This window comes from Dryobates pubescens, chromosome 1 (genome assembly GCF_014839835.1).
Source record: "Dryobates pubescens isolate bDryPub1 chromosome 1, bDryPub1.pri, whole genome shotgun sequence".
Lineage (NCBI taxonomy): Eukaryota > Metazoa > Chordata > Aves > Piciformes > Picidae > Dryobates > Dryobates pubescens.
Window position 1 is genome coordinate 49,812,118 of NC_071612.1, and position 18,486 is coordinate 49,830,603.

General features: G+C 39.8%; 1 protein-coding gene across 1 annotated transcript; it reads right to left on the minus strand.

Annotated features, from left to right (window-relative positions):
• Positions 1-952: 952 nt before the first annotated feature.
• On the minus strand, positions 953-13,405 carry GASK1B (golgi associated kinase 1B). The gene is made up of 5 exons (XM_009898588.2): positions 13,368-13,405; positions 11,544-12,823; positions 5,260-5,474; positions 1,941-2,167; positions 953-1,648 (listed from the first exon to the last, which is right to left on the minus strand). Exons 2-5 carry the CDS (start codon positions 12,532-12,534, stop codon positions 1,441-1,443), a joined length of 1,641 nt encoding a protein of 546 aa, XP_009896890.1. The 5' UTR covers positions 12,535-12,823; positions 13,368-13,405; the 3' UTR covers positions 953-1,440.
• Between the last annotated feature and the right edge of the window lie 5,081 nt (positions 13,406-18,486).

Sequence of the window (18,486 nt, forward strand, 5' to 3'; positions counted from 1 at the left end):
CTCTGATAGAAATTACCTGGCTAATAAGTTAAAACACTTTAAGACAGGGATAATATGAAAATCCTATACAAGTCTGTATTGGTGCTTTTAAAAGGTCCACAGCACTCTAAAATATTTTCTCTCATGGCAATAGTTAAGTTTTAGGAAGTTTTTACAAATTTGTCTGCCCTTTCCTGACAGAAGAAAAAAAAAAAGATTATTTAGATGGCCAAGGTCTTAAAATTTTAGAGTATGATTAACTATGCCTATAATGAGATCTACTTCTTCTAGTAATGCAATTATTGTTAATAGCTGTTCTGGTACTAAGAAAGAAAATCTGTTTAAGCTGCAGTGGAATGTAGTTATTTAAAGCATTACATTCACCCATCCTCATTAACATTGACATGAAACATTTTAGTTTCTCATTAATACCACACAAGCACTTTCCAAAGTATTTTAAAATCTTATACTTTTTTTTTTTTTTTAACTATGCACAAAGACAAGAGCAACTATGAAAGCATTCAACTTCTGCCATTATTTCATGGGAAGAATATAATAGGTATTTCTCCAGAAAGATGGTAAGAGCCTTTCTTAGAGAGGGAGAAAGTGTCACTAGCTTGATACTTGATTTCTGGAGCAGATAAAGATTACTAATATGAAGTGTTTTTCCAACCTCCTCTAGAAACCTCACCTGCAGGAAAACTTGAGGCAAGTTTTCAGATAGAATCTTCACCACAGAGTGTTCAAGTTCAATGGGAACCCCAAGCCCAAACTGATGACTAGAGATAAGCACACAGCACAAACATTTTCTGTGCAGAGCTGAAAAACATTCATGTGCTAAGTAGGCTTGCTTTGCTTAATATATGCTAAAAAAAATATTGTCAATAATGCTCAAAAAAAACCCAAATGTGCACTTATTTTTGCAGTATGTTCACACAAAACTAAAGCTGAATTTCCTAAAGCTGAATTTCTTTTTTTTTTTTTTAAATAGTGGTCATAAAGGACAAATCTGTGAGTAACCCCTAGTTAATCAATAGACAGAAAATAGCAGATCACCCACCTACACATCAAAACAACCTCTACTGAATAGAGTACGTTGTGATGAGTGATGTGTGATTAATTGAACTCCATGAACATGTAAAAACTGTATTTGTCAAATTAATTATATTGTTAAATAATACATTCTCCTCATTGCTTTTAAATTTCCCTCATGTCCAGTGCAAAGGCTTCTGCATTTAAGGGCTGAATTTAATCTTCAGATTTCAAGAGATCAAGAGAAAATAAAACAAAATAAGCCTTTGGATAGGGGGGCATTCTAGTGTTTGTAATACAAAAAGACAAATTGCTGTACTAGATATGTTTCAGCAGGTAGCTGCAAGGACAAGTTTTATCACTGTATTAAGTGCTTCCAAATCTCTGCTCCCATTGATAAAACTTGTCTGATGATCAAACAAGACTGCTTCACTCATTCATGGGCAATACTTTGGCTCCATGTGCATTTATATAAGTGAGAAGAATTTTTGACCTCCTCTCTATTACATCAATAAGCTTTTCAATTCCTTTTCTGCCTCCTTGGCTCTCCCAGTATATTTTGTCGAGGAACAAAGACTGAAGCAACTTCTCACGCAAATGCTGGCTTCTAAGCACCGAAATTGCAGACTCAGGGAATCTGGAAAAGCACAAAGAAGTTCATCAGCTTTGCCATCACTCTGAATTGTGATATTTATGTTGCAGTTCAGCAGTCCATTCTATGAATATGGACTGCAACTCAGCAACAAAAGTCTATGCATGCCTAATTGTACATCTGTTAATTGCATCTTTTTACAGCAGTGGGATTACTTTTTAGATGCACCCTGTAAATGTCTTGGGGTGATGATATCTATTCCACTAACTCAGTCTCTCATGCTTAAACTGGGAAGATATTTGCAGACTTTTTAGAAAATTATTAATTTAAAACTTACTCATTGATTCCTTGCAGTATTTTGAAGTCAAGATTGTCTTCGTTTCTGTCAAAGAAACCCTTATTGTCTATAAAGGCCAAGTGCCTTCGGTCATGCTCTCTCTGAACTATGTGTGTCAGCTCAACAGCATCTTGATCGCTACATTTCAGCTTCAGTCCTTGCTGCATGCAGGAATCTTCCTTGAGAGGTTTGAATCCACAGCAGTTTCTGTCTAGCCGATTATAGATCTAAAATAAAGTATAGCAGAAGGCCAAGTGAAAACAATATCGAAGTATTTGGGGCAAAGTGTCACCACAAGACATCACTTATTAATGACAGGAAAGCAAGTTCAGGATAAATATAATTGAAGTCAGCAGTGAAATGGCATTGAATACCCATTCCCCATACATCACATAGAAGCAATTTCTCAGACTGCATATTTGACCCATTTTATAACCATGATTTGTTATGTCAATAAAAATTCTTTGAAAATAATGCAACAATACCACTGTGTAACTGGAATAACAAAACAGTGAATACAGTTCTATTTCTTCTCAGAAGGCTGTAGTCTTTGTACATTTTCTTTGCTGGAGAACAATAGAAATAGCACAGTGTGACACACACAGTAGGTCTCCATTTTGTGGAGCATAGCAAACCATCAGAAGCTACAAAATGCAAGAGTGTATTTATAATCAGAAAGCAGCCTCCCTGAGTTGTAGTATGGTGTATACTTTAATGACACGATCTAGGCTATTTTTTCCCATGTGAACCCTTGCTTATTCACTGCACAGCACTTTGCTGGAAGGAATATATCTGGTCTAACTTTAGTGGTGTAAATGTTAAGCATCTCTTCTGACTTAGTTGTTTATGTTCCCTTTCATAAACAATGACAAGAACAAGACACCTCCAGAGCAAAGGATGCCATTTTAGGATAACTAATACAGGAAGGATAAATCACTCCTTGAAAGTACTTCTACCCCTGTTGATTAGATGAGAGTAAATGCACAACACTGCCAGGGCCCTGAGTGCACAAACAGCCCTTCATTGTCCTAAGCAGCCTCTCCTGATATCTCTACACAAACCCACTCTGCCTGTGAGCCCAAGAGCCCTATTTAAGTTCAGGCCTGGCACCTCGGCTGTCCTTTGGGCACTCTGCAGTCTGTGTCTACTGCATGTGTGTGTGTGTCTATCTGCTGCTTGTCCTGCTATCTGATGCTCCTGGATTGTTGCTTTGGGATCCTGTTTCTTGGTTTTGGAACTGGCTTGCTGTCTTGTCTGCACCTGATGCTCTCTGGGCTATCAATGAGACCTGTAGTTTTCACTATCTTTTCTGTTCAGTTGCCTATCCTGCTGCTGGCGTTGCCTGTACTGCTTCTCATGAGGCTGCTGCCCTTGGCTCCAGCTCATCTTCCCAGGGAGCAGCCCTGCTCTTTCTGACAGGTGTTTACAGAACAGAATTCTGGTCTGGTGTAGCTAAAGTTTAACGAGTAGCTTAACAAAAGTAAGTAATTTTTTCTGTCCTTCCTTTTTGTATATTGCTAACTCTTCAAACCCCTTTAAGCATAAAAGCACTAATTTTCACATAAGCCTTCCAAAAGAACAACTTTATTTTTATGACACCCTAGTGAAATGAACTGTTCAGACTTCTAACGTAGAACTACGTTGGAGGTTGAAAAGGCCTCTTCTGTTTGTTCATCAAATGGAAGTCTGAGAGCTGCTTTGTTTTTTCTCACATATGTAATACCACTGCCACCAGTCTTGGTGGAAACACTTGTTTTCAGATGTGAAAATCAAGCAACAGTTATCTTTCTCCTTTCTTAAGCAGCATTAATCACCTGCAGATACTAGAGCTTGTCTTACTTGCAGTGTTTTAGCTCATGGGATCTCTGATCCAAAGGCTTTGCCAGAAAGTGAAGCAAAGTTCTTCTAGACAGACTCCTTTGATGTATAACCCTGATTCATCTGCATCACACTTCTTTACATACATTAAATAGATGAGATCATTTTTTACAGATAGCCTCTTTATAATATCATGCCAGTGTTAAACAGAATGACAGGACACTGGAGATCAGGAACAATTACTACAGGCACACCAAACCCATTATTTTGAGAGAAATATTCTTTTTCACAATTATTCTTTATTTCTGAAGTAAACAGATATTATGGGAAATTTTAAACCACTTGACAATAGGGCAATGGCATGAAAATATAAACTCTTGACACAATCTGTATTATTCCTGTAGGGGCATTACTGTGTTTAGCATCAGAATAAGCCATGTATATATATGTACATATACATGTATATTATACCAGTTTCTAAGAATATTTGCTTACAGTGGGAATAAAGATGGAGTCACTAGGCAAGTGACAAATTATTTTTAGGAATGAATGCTGTGCTTAATATAACAAGTCTGAAAAATGTAACTAAAGAAAAATTGGAAAAATCCATTCATTCTGGAGTAGGACTCACAAAGACAGGGATATTTTATACTGCAAGAAATAGAATTGTATAAAAAAAGATAATTATATGAACAACCAAACACAGCTCATAAAATTAGGTCCTGCTACCATTTCAACTGTTACAGGAGGCGTGCTCACCTGAACCTGTCTGGCAGGCAAGGACAATTGGAATCAGTGCCATATCTCAAGAAGCCATAAAACAAGCTTCCAGCCAGGTGGCTCAGTTCAATCTTTATTAATACAGAGAGTGTATCGATATTCTACACTGTGTAACTACTGTAACTGTAGCTACACATTATTATATCACTGGGCTGAGCCCTATTTTGGTGTTATTTGGAGATGTAATGATTATGTGCCATATCTAATTGAGGAACAGAAGTCATATTCATCAGCTGCTGCTCTACTCTCTCCTTACTAAGTCACTGGCTAGGTTCTTAAAAAGAAGGAAAATGAGCTATCTTGATCCAGATTTCAGCTGACCCATAACACTTACATTAACTCTTGGGGCTGAGGAGTCACAGGAAGGACCATACAGTAAAAAACAGTGTTTCAGTGCTGTGAACACAATCAAGAACTTTCTTTGGAGAAAAAAGAAGTCAAGGACAAACAGTATGCTTGCCTCAAGGTGAGGTAAAACAAGATGTCTCAAGATAAAAGTCCTTGCTTCCTTGTTAAGAAAAGGTGTCACTTTCTTTGATCTCTTCTTCAATGAGCTCTTTCTCTGATTACTAGTTGCATTTTGGATATTTTTATTGTAAGTTACAATCAGAAGTTCAAACTGTACAAATACATCTCTTCCTCACTTTAAAAAAGGCAATATACAAAAAAACCTTTTCTACAAGTTTTTTGAGGCAGATAGTTGCATCTAGTAAATGTTTACCTGCAGAAGAAAATCAAAGAGTGCCATCTTGGACCACTCATGATGATGGACCTCAGTACAGCCCCACTCAGCTTTGGGAACTTTACCATTTTGCCAGCACTTCTGCTTCAGTAGCTGTTGATACTGCCCCCAGGTTAATCTCACTGAAGAATGGGTGTTATTATCTGTTGGACTCAGTGAGGAATCCCAGAGAATAACAGGACAGGCTTGACCATCTGAAAAAGGAAAACCAAATCAGTGGTATAGTGTAATACTGTCAGAATTACCTGATCATTCTTTAGATATTGTCTGAGCATTAATAATCATACCATTTTATACCTTTGGCAAGAAAAATGGCCAGGGACTAATAATTTTATATCTTTTGGTTAATGTGGTCTTATTCCATATATAAAACCACTCCCTGCAGGAATGAAAGGTGCACAGATGTTATAATGCCTTAGTGTACAGAAAGCTGTTTGAAGGAAGAGATTAATATACAAAATCCTATACTAAACCAGACTATTGCAACTTTTATAGCTAGATTCAGAGCCTACAATGCCACTGTGAGTCAATGACATCATTTTTCTGTGATTCCAATGAACTGATAATGATTTACAAAGGCTGAAATCTTTGTAGGTTTTTTTCCTGATAATGGTCACAGAAACATTAAAAATCCTATCCTCAGAGTGGACTTATTATCTTTGGTATTTTATGCCTATAATGGAGTATTTCACAACTCTGAAATGACAGATGAGTGTGAGTTTAGGTATAACATAAGATATGTTTTTTACAGCAGCTATTTGGGCCACATTCTTTAATTCTTCTGTGAAAAGAATATTCTGTTCCTCCATGAAACTAAGTCAAGGACCTTAGCTTTGGTGAATTCAATTGTTCAGAGTTCTTAGTGGGAAGAAGCCTCAGCAATGAATTGAAAATTTTCCTAACTGATAAGTATATTTCACCCAATATCCAGTAACAGGCTTATCTGTCTTAGGAAAGCTGAACTGTCCTTTTCATTGTTGATGCAATGATGCTGCTTTAAATGATTAGGGACCCAAGACTGAATGTGGCTTGTATGCATTAGAACAAAGAAATCCTTTATCATTTTAGGTGTAATGAGAAGACCAAAATGCAATGTCTTCATACAGAGAGAAGGGACCATTTAACTGCAAAACTTACTAAATAGCAAGTGTTGGAACACATATAGGGCTTTTAAACTAATTTATATTTATCTTGAAGGTTAATGAACCTAAAGCCCACACTATGGCACAATTTATAGTTAAATGTTGCCTAAACTATCTTTTTTTTTTCCTTCCGCACACCCCCAGAGACAGAGATGCATCTGAAAGTTGCATGAAGGCAATGACATCCATGGCACCCTCTTCTCCAGAGGAAAACAAGACAGAGAATAAAAAACAGGTATTTATACTAACAGCAAGGTAAAAGCTGCTAATGCGAATGCTCCATCTGTAAGTAAAACTGCTGAAGTCAAGACGTGAACCAAAAAGTAGCTTGCCTAAAGGATGCTGAGTTGAAATGAGATAAATTATCTTTGCCTGTACTTAGTAGTGAATCATCTCATATTTGTCAACAAAGCATGAAAGGTCCCACATGCAATCAAGCCCAAGAGAAAAAAGTAGTTTTCAAAACTAGAATGTACCTTCTCTCAGACATGGCTTACACATACAAGATAGTTCTTCCCAAGCCAACCCATTTTGTTCCACCACCTCTTTAACTTCCCTCCCAGTTGCCCAGTGTTTCCTTGGGAACACACAAAGTGTCTTTCCTTCAGGAACATCAGTATCTCTCTTTCACTGGGATTAGCACTACTTTTATCAGCACTATGATCAACACTGCTGGGGAAAAAAAAGTGCTGACCCTTCCTAAAAATCTGGCTTCTACTGAAGTATCTGAATTAAGTTTTTAGGAAATTAATTTGGGAAAACCTAGTCATTTCTCCATCTCTCTTGCTCTGGCTCCATCACTTACACTTTAGATAACTTTAGCCAAGTCAGGTCAACTACTGCATTGGAAATTGTCAATTAAAAAAAGGCAGGGGGAGGGGGTCTGCTTTCTTCAGGACTAAGTTATTTTTGTATCTCAAATAATAGCTTATGTAACAATTTTTCTACAAACCAAACACATAAATGGGCATCTAACAATACAAATGTCTCCAATCTACACAAAAGGGATGTGATAACTAATAACAAAATAAATACTAGAAAAATATGAATAGTATCTCAACAATTTCCATTAAGACACAAAAACATTTTTAAAAGCTGAAAGCTAAATACAGGAAATGTTTCCATTTCAGAGGAAATGGGGGAAGAAGAGATGAGCCAAAATAAAATCTTTCAACTCTGTAATATAAATTGAATTGCAGGAATATAAAACAGTAGCTTCAGTAAAGAGCAGTGACTCAAATTTTTGACATTTGCAGGAAAAACATGAAGCTGATGAATTAAAGTAGATAAGGTATCTGATTCACAGCTACATTTATTGTCATGACCCCACTGAACTCAGCTGAGCCCTTCTGACTTGAGGTTTGTGAGGATGTGGCTGAAGTAAATTGAATGGTGAACAGTAAGGTCAGGCTGTAAGAACCAGAGCTTCCAGTTTGATACAGCCAAAACTGAGGAGGCTGATCACATTTCAGAGTAAGTCCAATATTGGAAATATGCCCTCTGGTACCATGGTGTAAGTTTTTTGAGATTTTAGACAGAAAGGTGGACAAATAAATTGAAGCATTTTAGAACACTCTTTGCTCTGACATTTGTGGTTCATACTATCTCTGCCTGCTTTTGCATAACTTCTGGTGGCATGGTAAGGGCAGTCCTATATAACAGAACATTTTATGGTTCCATTTATCAGTAAATACCAGTAAACACAGCTGGTGGAGTTACCCGTTACAAGGCATTCATCTATTTGCATCAAACCAACCATGAAAGGTGTTACTCAAATGAAAACATTCAGTATACAGTAGAGGATAAAACATATTTAGCCAAACTTACAGTATTGGAAGAGGGGTGGTTGTAGATCAAGTCCTAACACTGGATCATCTCACCCTCCATACATTGTCATGGAGTGAGAAGCAACACATGCAGTCATTTTACTTAGCTTTTGTGCAAATAATGGCAGGGCTGTGACATCAAGCAAGGGCTTTTATGTCTCTTCTGTTTCCCCAGCTAGCTTGAATGTTCTCAGTCCTATGATGTTAATATGACCATCCCACAGCTGAGATGCAAGAATCAGCCTCCATTTTTTCCACAACAGATAGTTTTACGATTATTTCTTTTGGGATTATAGGCTTATTCTTCTTTGTTTGTAGGTGTTTTGGTGCTTTCCCCTCTATTCTGTCCTGGTGAGGCTGCATCTAGAATATTGTGTCCAGTTCTGGGCCCCTCAGTTCAAGAAGGACATGAAACTGCTTGAAAGATTCCAGCACAGAGGCACAAAGATGCTGAAGGGAGCAGAACATCTCCCTTATGAGGAAAGGCTGAAGGAGCTGGGTGTCTTTAGCCTGGAGAAGAGGAGACTGAGGTATGCCCTCATTAATGTTTATAAATATGTGAAAGGCAAGTGTCAAGAGGACAGAGCCAGGTTCTTCTCAGTGATATCTAACCATAGGACAAGGGGCAATGGGAGCATCACAGGAGGTTCCACGTGAAAATAAGAAAAAATCTTTTCATTTTGAGGGTGACAGAGCACTGGAACAGGCTGCCCAGAGAGGCTGTGGAGTGCCCTTCTTTGGAGATTCCAAAACTGCTTGGATGCATTCCTGTGCCATCTCCTCTAGGTGATCCTGCTCAGGCAGGGTGGTTGGACTAGATGATCTTTTGAGGTCCCTTCCAGCCCCTAAGATTCTGTGATTCTTTGTGATTCTGTGAATGACTGCTCGTGTATGACCCGAAATCATGCTCTCTTAGACTGTAATACTGAACTCATAAGGGTTTTGCCCACCTGTGCTCTCCAGGCCTTTTAGATTCAGCCAGTTAATTGCAAACATATGAGAGAAAGAGTTATCATACCTCATTTTTCCACCCATAATTGAAAAATAAGAAAAACATAAAAAATTCAGCTAACAGTTGAAAAGGTTTTACAATTAATTAAAGAGGTCAACCAGACAAAGGATTTGCATATAGTATTTTGCTAGACCTTTAAAAAACATCAGAGGGAGATTTGTGTGAGTAGGGGAAACAGAACCTATACAAGGATTTACCAAACAGTTCTTTCAAACTGCTTTTGACAAAATGAATGACAGTTTTGAAAAGCCCATTTTTGAAGATATTAGTGCTACATCAAACATGTCTTGTTAGATCACATCACAACTGAGGCAAGCTAAAGGGATGTCACGGAGAGAGCGATGTCAGCCCAGAAATTGTGCACTTTTATATATACATACACAATCTCTAATCCTGTGTTGTTTTCTTTCCTGTATGCATAACCATGACTCACACAAGCCACCCTGAAAAAGCTTTACAGTGGGCACCTAATCCTAATTTAAAAGCATATGGGCTATAGAAATAAGATCACTAATCGCTCATAGTATTTTTAAGAATATATTTTTTTGCTCATTTTCCCAACACAGACATTTTTCAGATTATGCCAGACACAAGAATGCAAATAGTAATGAGCTTAACTAGACACTGAGCATCTAAGCTCCAGCATATTTCCAGGCTAAAGAAATGGAGACAGACAAGGTACAGTAACTGTTCCTAATGCTCTGTTCACTCATCAGATGGAAAAAATGAAGTGAGACCAAAATAATGTTATTTCTCTTCTCATCACCTAGCAACACTCTTATTGATACAGGAACATAGCCAGTTATGAGGAAAAGAAAATGAGAGGGCAGAATGACACTCTGTTCCAGACAGTCCAAAATATACTGCAAAGTAGCAGACACTGAGTAAGACAATGCACAATTAGCCTAATAGCAGTTTTCAGAGGCTTGCAGTCTGTCATCTCTGCAGCTACACTGTGCAGTTTCTCTAACTGAACTACCTTAATGCCTTATGACAGCTCTACAGCAGTAAATCTTGCTCCTAAAAATAAACTAGGCATAATGTATCTTCCATGCTCTGCAAGTATGAATAATATTCAGGAGCTTCCAAACTGTTGTTCCTAGAGATTCATTCACATTGAGCTGCCAAAGGGAAGGTTTACAAAGCAAGAAGGAATTGGAGATCACTGGGCTGTCTTCCTGCTGTCAAATTTTAGAAAGTCATTCTTGCATTACATTTTTATTTTTAAGAAATGCAGACTGATAGAAAAGTATTTGGTATAAGCTAATTTCAGCAGCAAGAAATCAACAGCAAAAACATAGCTAGCCACTTTAGCAATGATTCATTGGAGTGCAACGTAATCCTTTTGGGTTGCAATTTGTCACTGTACAAAAATAGTAGTTAGGCTAAAGACATTTAACAAGATAGAAATGTTTGAAGTAGACTTCTAACTCGCATTACATGTATGAAATCCACCTTTAATTTCTCTAAAGGTTAAAGCCAAAAAATTTAATTGAAAACTTTATACTAATCATGCCACAGCTATATTGACATATTTACTGTGTATATTTCTTTCTCTGCACAATAGACAGATGTGAGTAGTAAACCTCAAAATGTACAGTAGGATTCACTAAAATGTAGTGGGATTTTCTTTAATTACCAGGGAAGAGGAAGGCACTTTAAAAAAAAAAAATGCTTCAGTTCCCAGAGGTATTAATAGCCTCAAAGTAGCATGAAGCTCCTGCAGGAAGGTCCTCTACCTTTTCAAGTAGGTTATCTGAGTAAATACACACCCTCTTTCCTACCAGCTGTTTGAGAGATGAATTCCTGTAACATTTTCAACAATATTTTAGTAAAATCAAATCTATAAGATGAGAAAACTTTAAAATATTTTTTTTTTAATAAAAAAACACAGTAAAAAATTCAGACATATTGATTGAATCACAGGGTATTCTGGAATGTCTTTTACCAGTTTCACTTTGGGCAGTCTGTACAACGTCATGCAAGCTACAGATGACTCCCTCTCATTTTTCTCATTTCAGACTCTCATGGAAGGGAAACTGCTACTGCCCTCAGCAGCTCAATGGTATTTGGTCTAAACTTTGGAGTACTGCATCCTGTGGACAGGATAATTGCAATGCAGAAGTCACACACAGATACCAGCTTTATTTCCCTGTAATGATGGGGTTAGCTCTCAGACTCACAGGAATTAAAGGTGGCAGCTGCTGCCCTGTGATTAGCGTGGGAGAGGGAAGGAAACCTCAGCACTCCACCTGCAAGCTGAAAATCATAGGAATGTATTACCTTGGAAGAACTCCAATCTCCTGCTTACAGAAGGTAAGCTCCTGTTTAGCCCCAAGATCCTATCCAAATGAAAGGCAAACACTTCACTCATGTCGAGGGGTCTTTTGATGATGCCACAGTGTCCCTGATTACAAGTAGCTCCTCTGGTATTGTGACCTCTGGCAAATACTACCAGGACTGCTTTGTGAGAAGGTACTTCTTGGATGCTCTCTATCCGAGAATCTGCCAGCATGCGCATGTTTCGGATGTCATCTTTGCTCAGCCATGAGGGAGAGCTCTCACTGTAAATCCTGATATTGCTTTCCTCAGGTAAAGGCTGCGCCTTTATAGGAAACCCCTCAGGTTTCCAGTGTCCCCTCTCCCTGATTGCCATTCCTTTTTGTCTGTGTTCATCCAGCTGCTGCTTTCTTGCCTCCAGAGCTATTGCTGCTTCCCTTGTGCCCACGGCATGTGTGGCCCTCCCTGGCTGTTGGGCAAAGGACTCTTCCCAGCCTGTAAAAGTGGCTTTTGGAAAGCGCTGCCTGTAAGACAAAGGGGTTGCGTATTTCTTCCTGCGCTTTGGCTTCACTGTACCTCTGATATTGGCAGGCTTGCTGCGCTTGGATCGCAGGGTGATATAAACTACATTGGGTGGCAGCAAGGTCCCATTGCTACCCAGCTGGGGTTCTTGGAAATTGGGTGGTGACAGGATGCCATCCAGTGGGATGCCCAGAAAAGGAGTTTGGGCTGCATCTTGGAGACTTCTGGAACTTATTTTTTGGTGTCCTCCTTTGTGCTGGGGTAAAACATGACCCACTTGACTGATGAGGAATCCCAGGTAGATCACACACACAGTGCCCACTAGCAGATTCCTCCTTGTCCTTGGCCGCCTGCAAGTCCAAATCCTCAGCACCCGTGAGGGACACAGGCAGCAAATAAACAAGTTTTTTATTTTACTTGGCTGATCAAAGGTAGTCATTTCTCTAGTGAATCCACATAATGAAAACAGCATAAAGTCTTCGGTATGTTCCAGCCAGGATCATGATGCATGATTTCCTTTCCCCGATTTCTAGTTCTCCTTTTCCAAATAGCTTCCAGCATGGGTGATGGACAGAAACTACTGATATGCCTGGGAATGTGTTTACCATCAGCGATGCTGACACTCCACCTTCTCAAGCCATTAAATACTTATCAGCCACCAACAGAGGAAGTGATTGGCTTCAGAGAATGAATGGAGCCAGCTGCGTAAGCAAAGTTTACCGATGTGTAGTCTAAAAGATCTGAAGTATCTCCTTTGCAAACTGCAAAAAGAAAATAGTAGTTTTCTCACATATGGCATCTGTGGTTCTATATTTTTAAGAGACAGAAGTTCTAGATGAGACATCTAGAAATTTGTCAGGATACATCTTTCAGTTTCTCATTACAGTATAAATTAAACACCAAAACCATGAAATACAGGCTCTATTTGCAATCTCAGCTAGCTGTATTCCAGCATTAGAAGAAAACCTTGTCAAACCCAGTTCATAATCATCTTTTTCTTGAGACAAAGTCTTCACTAAGCCTAATGTTACAGAAATGCTGTAAATTATACAATAGTAACCAGCAGTAACTGTAGTAGTTAAATATGCACATATTCACTAATATAAAAATGTATTAGCAGTGCCAAGTAATTCATAAACACACTTCAAAGATGAAAGATGATTAATTCTCTTTTCTAACAATATAAATAGGATCTAGCTAGAGAATTTCAAATAAAATGACAGTGGCTTATATATCATTTCAAAGAAACAAAGAATAACTGCACATTGTGTATATATATTGCTATAAGAATATAAAACCTCTTACCTCTTCAGCTTGACATATCCTTCACTCTGGTAAACTCCTTAATAAAAGTAACCTAGTAAAAGCTGACGCTGTCAAAGTATTCTAGCACATATTTCAGTTTTGAGTATGGCTCACATTTAGGTATTTCATTGCAAGATAAATACTGTTTGGAAGCTAACTCTACTGAGAGGTGGTTTGCATACAAACTCCTATAAACTTACAGGAATGTCACATTATTTAAAAACAAAACACAACAACAACGACCTAAAAAAGAAGAAACCCACCCAAACCTAAACCCAGCAACTTCTATTTTAAATTCTGTAAGGAAAAGTCTTGGTGAAGTATGTGCCTTCCAAAAGTGCATTCCATCCGTTTCTAACTCCTGAGAGCCCTCTAGTGCACTGCATGCAAATATACTGAAGAAATTCCCATTTTCCAAGTTTGTACTTTTTTCAACATTTAAAATACACACACCCCACACTCCCATGCCCCCATAATTTTAGAACTTTTGGGAACAATATGATCTTGTGATGGGAAATTAAAAACAGATAGTGGCTTTTAAAATGCTATTAATGTGCCATTAAACAGCTCAGGAGTGATTCCTATTTGTGCTTTCCAAAATGAGGCATAGTCACTACAGAGCTGGAAAAGGTGAGGCAGGGAGAAATTAAAGGCTTGTGCAAACTTAAGAGGTGAGACACTGGCAAAGCTCTGACTTTTGACTTCTTGTCTGTTCTAAGTTCAAAGTAATGAAATGTAATTCTCTTCTTCATAATTAAGGAGAATAGATAGCTAAGGAATTGGTTTATGTTTTAGATGGATCCAATCCAAACATAAAAATTTGTGAGTGGATTTTTTCACTGATAATTACTTTACTTTTTGTCTAACTATGTATTATCAAGTTAAGATTTTCAGCATCTGTACTGTTACCAGGAAAAGACCTTTCATATCACTTGCTTTTTCCAAATTTGAGTTCTTAGAAGATTAGGGATTGTAAGAAAGCTTTCTTTTTTTACTTCAAATCTGACTGAAGAGACATAGCCCAAAGAAGATAATCCAAAAATCCCCAGAGAAGTATGTCAATAAAGTCAGGAAAGATGTGGCTACTGCTGCTTCACAATTTTTATACTTTAAAGAAGTTGCCAAAGATGGACTTCATAAGATCAACCTTAGATGTTTGAAGGACACTCTGAAAGATGGAAAGTCATTAGCAAGAAGTACCAGCTTTGCAACCCATTTGAACAACAGACACCGTATATGGTTCACAGTGAGAATGGCCTTCTATATCCTACTAAATACCAGTGCAAAACATCAGCAAAGTTAGATGGCTAAAACCAGGGTAAGTAAGGGTAACTGAACATTGCAGTCTGAGAGAATTTCACCCTTCCTCTGAGAGAAGAATAGCACACATTTACACCTACGCACGAAGAAATGTTTTGAAACGTCTAGGATAGGGTCTCCTTTGAGAGCAAATATTGAAAAACAGGAAAAAACAAACAAACAAAAACCAACCACCAAACTACCAAAAGAGACCCCACAACACAATTACACCTTCTGGATCCTGTTTTAACTTACCATTGATTTTGACAGCAAATAGTTCAGCATGAAGCTTTTTTTTTTTCCCCCACTAAGACACTTCCAAGCGTCTTTGAATTATCTGGGGGAGGGGGGCTGTTACTTTTTTTATTGCTAATAGCACAGAGTTGCCTTTGTTGGAAGCATATCATACTGCAACAGTTGTTTTCAAATGCCCAGTTCCTGTATAGAGACAGCACCATGACCTGTCCATTACAATCAAGCAGTCACAAAACATAGTCCATTCCAGACACTAGCAGCTTTCCTTTGCTACGACACTTCTCTTAAATTAAAATTTTGGAACCTGTATAATCTTCCTACTGCAACTCTTTGAAGATTATCTGGAGGAAATTATAAAAGTATATGAAGAATTCTTTGTCACTTACTTCATTTGTAGCTTTGTAATCAAGATGCAGCCAAGCTGCAGGAGGCAGGTGGAGTAAGACAATGAGCACTAGTGACAGGCTCCTGCATCTCGACTCAGACTCTTAAAATTGGAACATGAGAATAATCCATTTTTCAGAAAGCAACAAAAATTCACTAATTCACCAGAAAGTTCTCAAAACCTATTCACAGGGTTTACACATAAAGTATCTTCCTATATGCAGTCTCCTGTAGCCATTCACCTCTGCATCCTTCTTAAATCTACCAAGTACAGCTTCTTCCTTCTTGTCTCCTATTTCTTTATGTAACCCTTCTTGCTCTACCAAGTTATAAGAGATACAGGATTTAAAGATGCTTTTTTGTTCTAGTTTTCCAGGATACCTTAGTTTGATTCCTTCTACTGTAGTTATGATTGCAGAAGTTGCTGTGATTTGGAAAAGAACAAAATATTGCCTGGGCTGATTTACAGAGTATTTTGTGACAAAATACATTCTTTAAGTGGACACTTGTTATAGTCATAGAAGGCTCTGAAATATGCAATATGAATGGTGCCGTTTTTCATTTTCGTAAACAATGTGCATTCACGGACTCCCCACATATTTTTCATCTTCAACAACCTATGATTTCAATAAAACCAACAGCACAAAGGAATAAATCACAATCTGTCCATATTAGAGGTTTTTCATTCATCTCATCAGTGCCATTTCAGCTGTTGTCTTAATGGGAAAAGAATGCTCCAAAACCAGCATAGTTTGAAGAAATAGTGAGGAAAAGATAAAACAGTGAAGAACAGGTATCAATTCCAGTGAGATAGAGACAGCAATTAGAAGTGATTGCTGATGCCTTATCTGAGATCCATTCTTCCAAACAAAACCAGGGATGAGATTTTCAGAAAAATTTTCTTCAATATCAAGATTCTTCTGAAGCTAAAACTCAACACATCTGTTTAGCCTTGGGAACTTGAAAGAGTGTAGTTTCAGTTTGGCCTCCTTAATTTCATGTGCTCTTGCCTTCTATGTGCAGGCAGTTCAATGTAAAAGGTTAACATTTTTCCTAATTTTTTTTTTTCTGACTAAAATAATGTGGTATGTGGACTCACATTGCCTTTGGAATAGAAAGGACTTCTTTTATTCCAGGCTACATTTGTGACTATTGTATGGGATGTTGTTTCTCTTGGATGCACTCTAGCTAAACCGTTCCCATAGAGACATTCTGCAGCTCATCTCTCTAAATGTCAGGCAGACAGACATCATGTTAAAGCAATTGATAAATGGTGCACTTCTTGCTTTAGTGAGTCTGTGGGACTGAGAACTTATTCTCCCAAGAAAACCTGTACGTCCTTATTACGGGTAACACAGATTTATTTTGCAAAATAGGACATAATACTTTAGAAGGCTTGTGTTATGTTTGTAAGGAGATTGATCTGGGCTGCCATCTGGAAGCAGTACTCCAAGAGGACTGCAAGAAATGTTTGCTTCATGACTAAACGTGCTGACTAACTGTCTGAGCTTTAACTGGTCTGAGTCAAATCCTTACAGGGAAATCTGCAAGAACCTCTTGACATTGTGCAGAAGATTTTTTTCCTACTCCGTTATGTTCATCGAACATGGGAGCTTCCTAGGGTTAAAAGTGGTAGCTTCAGTTCTTAGGAAAAACAACCTGCTGTGTGCCAGCTGCCCAGCCTGCATGCTCAGACCGGGCAGGGAGGTTGCCCTGCCATGCTGTTCACTACAGGGCCAGCAGACAAGAATGATCCTGACTTCCCAGGGTGCCCGATGAGCTCAGCAGGTGCCGGCAGCCCCTTGGCCCCGTAACAGCTCCCGGCTGGCAAAGAGGCCTCAGGAGCTGGCGAGAAGCCCCACAAGGAGGCCACCCCTTCCCCTCTGGTAGCAGTGCTGTCTTCAAACCATGTCTGTGTCCTGGAGCACAGGCTGCTAAAACTAGGGTGCCTTTTTTCCCATGGGAAGCGCGGTAGCAGCAACACCCTCTGAGCTACACCAGGTGCACTAACTAAAAAAATACAACAACTGACTCATCAGCTGCTCTTTAAGACCGAGAAAGGGAAAAGGCACCTTTTATCACGGCCTAAATGTTTCTGTTACTGTTTCTCCCCTGCCAGAAAGGCAGCTGGCGCCCTAGAACAGCCCTACTCTGCCCCGGCTGTCGGCCGTGGGGCCAACGCGCCGGCAAGACGGAAAAGAAGAGCGCCACAGCCTCCGCCAACTGCCACGGGCCTGCTCCTACCCTCCCGTTCCGGCAGGGAAGCGGTTGGGCGGGGGGCGGACCGAGGCGAGAGGCGGTCCAGACCCGGACTGGAGGCTGAAGCGGCGGGGGAGGGCCGTGTGCCAGCGCGGCGGTAGAAGGGTGGGGGCGGGTGGTGACAGCAGCGAGGGTCGGGGCCGCAAGGAGGGCCCAGGTGGGGTTCAGCCGGTGCGGAACTGTCCCCGTCCGCTTTCTGCCCGGCCGTCTGCGAAAGCAGAGCACCGTAAGCGCCGCGGCAGGGCGCTGAGGAAAAGAAGGTGTGCGTCCCGAAGGAGAGGGGGAGCTTAGTAAGTTCCCTCGCAAGGTGTGTTGCCGAGCAGTTGGGCTCCCCAGCCAGCTTGTGCTTCCTTCCGCGGCAGTCGTGGCCGCGGGCTGGGCTTGCTCCGCCTGCAGGCCGTGTCCCGGTTGCAGCGTGGGCCTGTCCCGCGGAATCGCGGACCTTTTTGCGTGAAAGGAAGCACCATCCGCTGTGGTCCAGCGCAGAGCCACAAAAATGATTACGGGAGTGGAACGTCTTCCTTCCGGGGAGAGACTGAGGGAGCTGGGGCTCTTTAGCTTGGGGAAGAGGAGTCTGAGAGGTGACCTCATTAATGTTTATAAATATGTAGTGGTTATAAATAAGAGTGGTTGACAAGAGGGTGGAGTCAGGCTCTGCTCGGTGATGCCCAGTGACAGGACAAGGGGCAATGAGTGGAAATTGAGGCATAGGAAGTTCCATGAAAACATGAGGAACTTTTTGGTTTTTTTCCTATGAGGGTGACGGAACACTGGCACAGGCTGTGCATGGGCGTTGTGGAATCTCCCTCTCTGGAGATACTCAAAACATGCCTAGATGAGTTCCTGTGTGACCTGGTATAGGTGATCCTGCTCTGTCTGGGTTGTTTGACTAGATGATCTTTCAATGTCCCTTCCAGCCCCT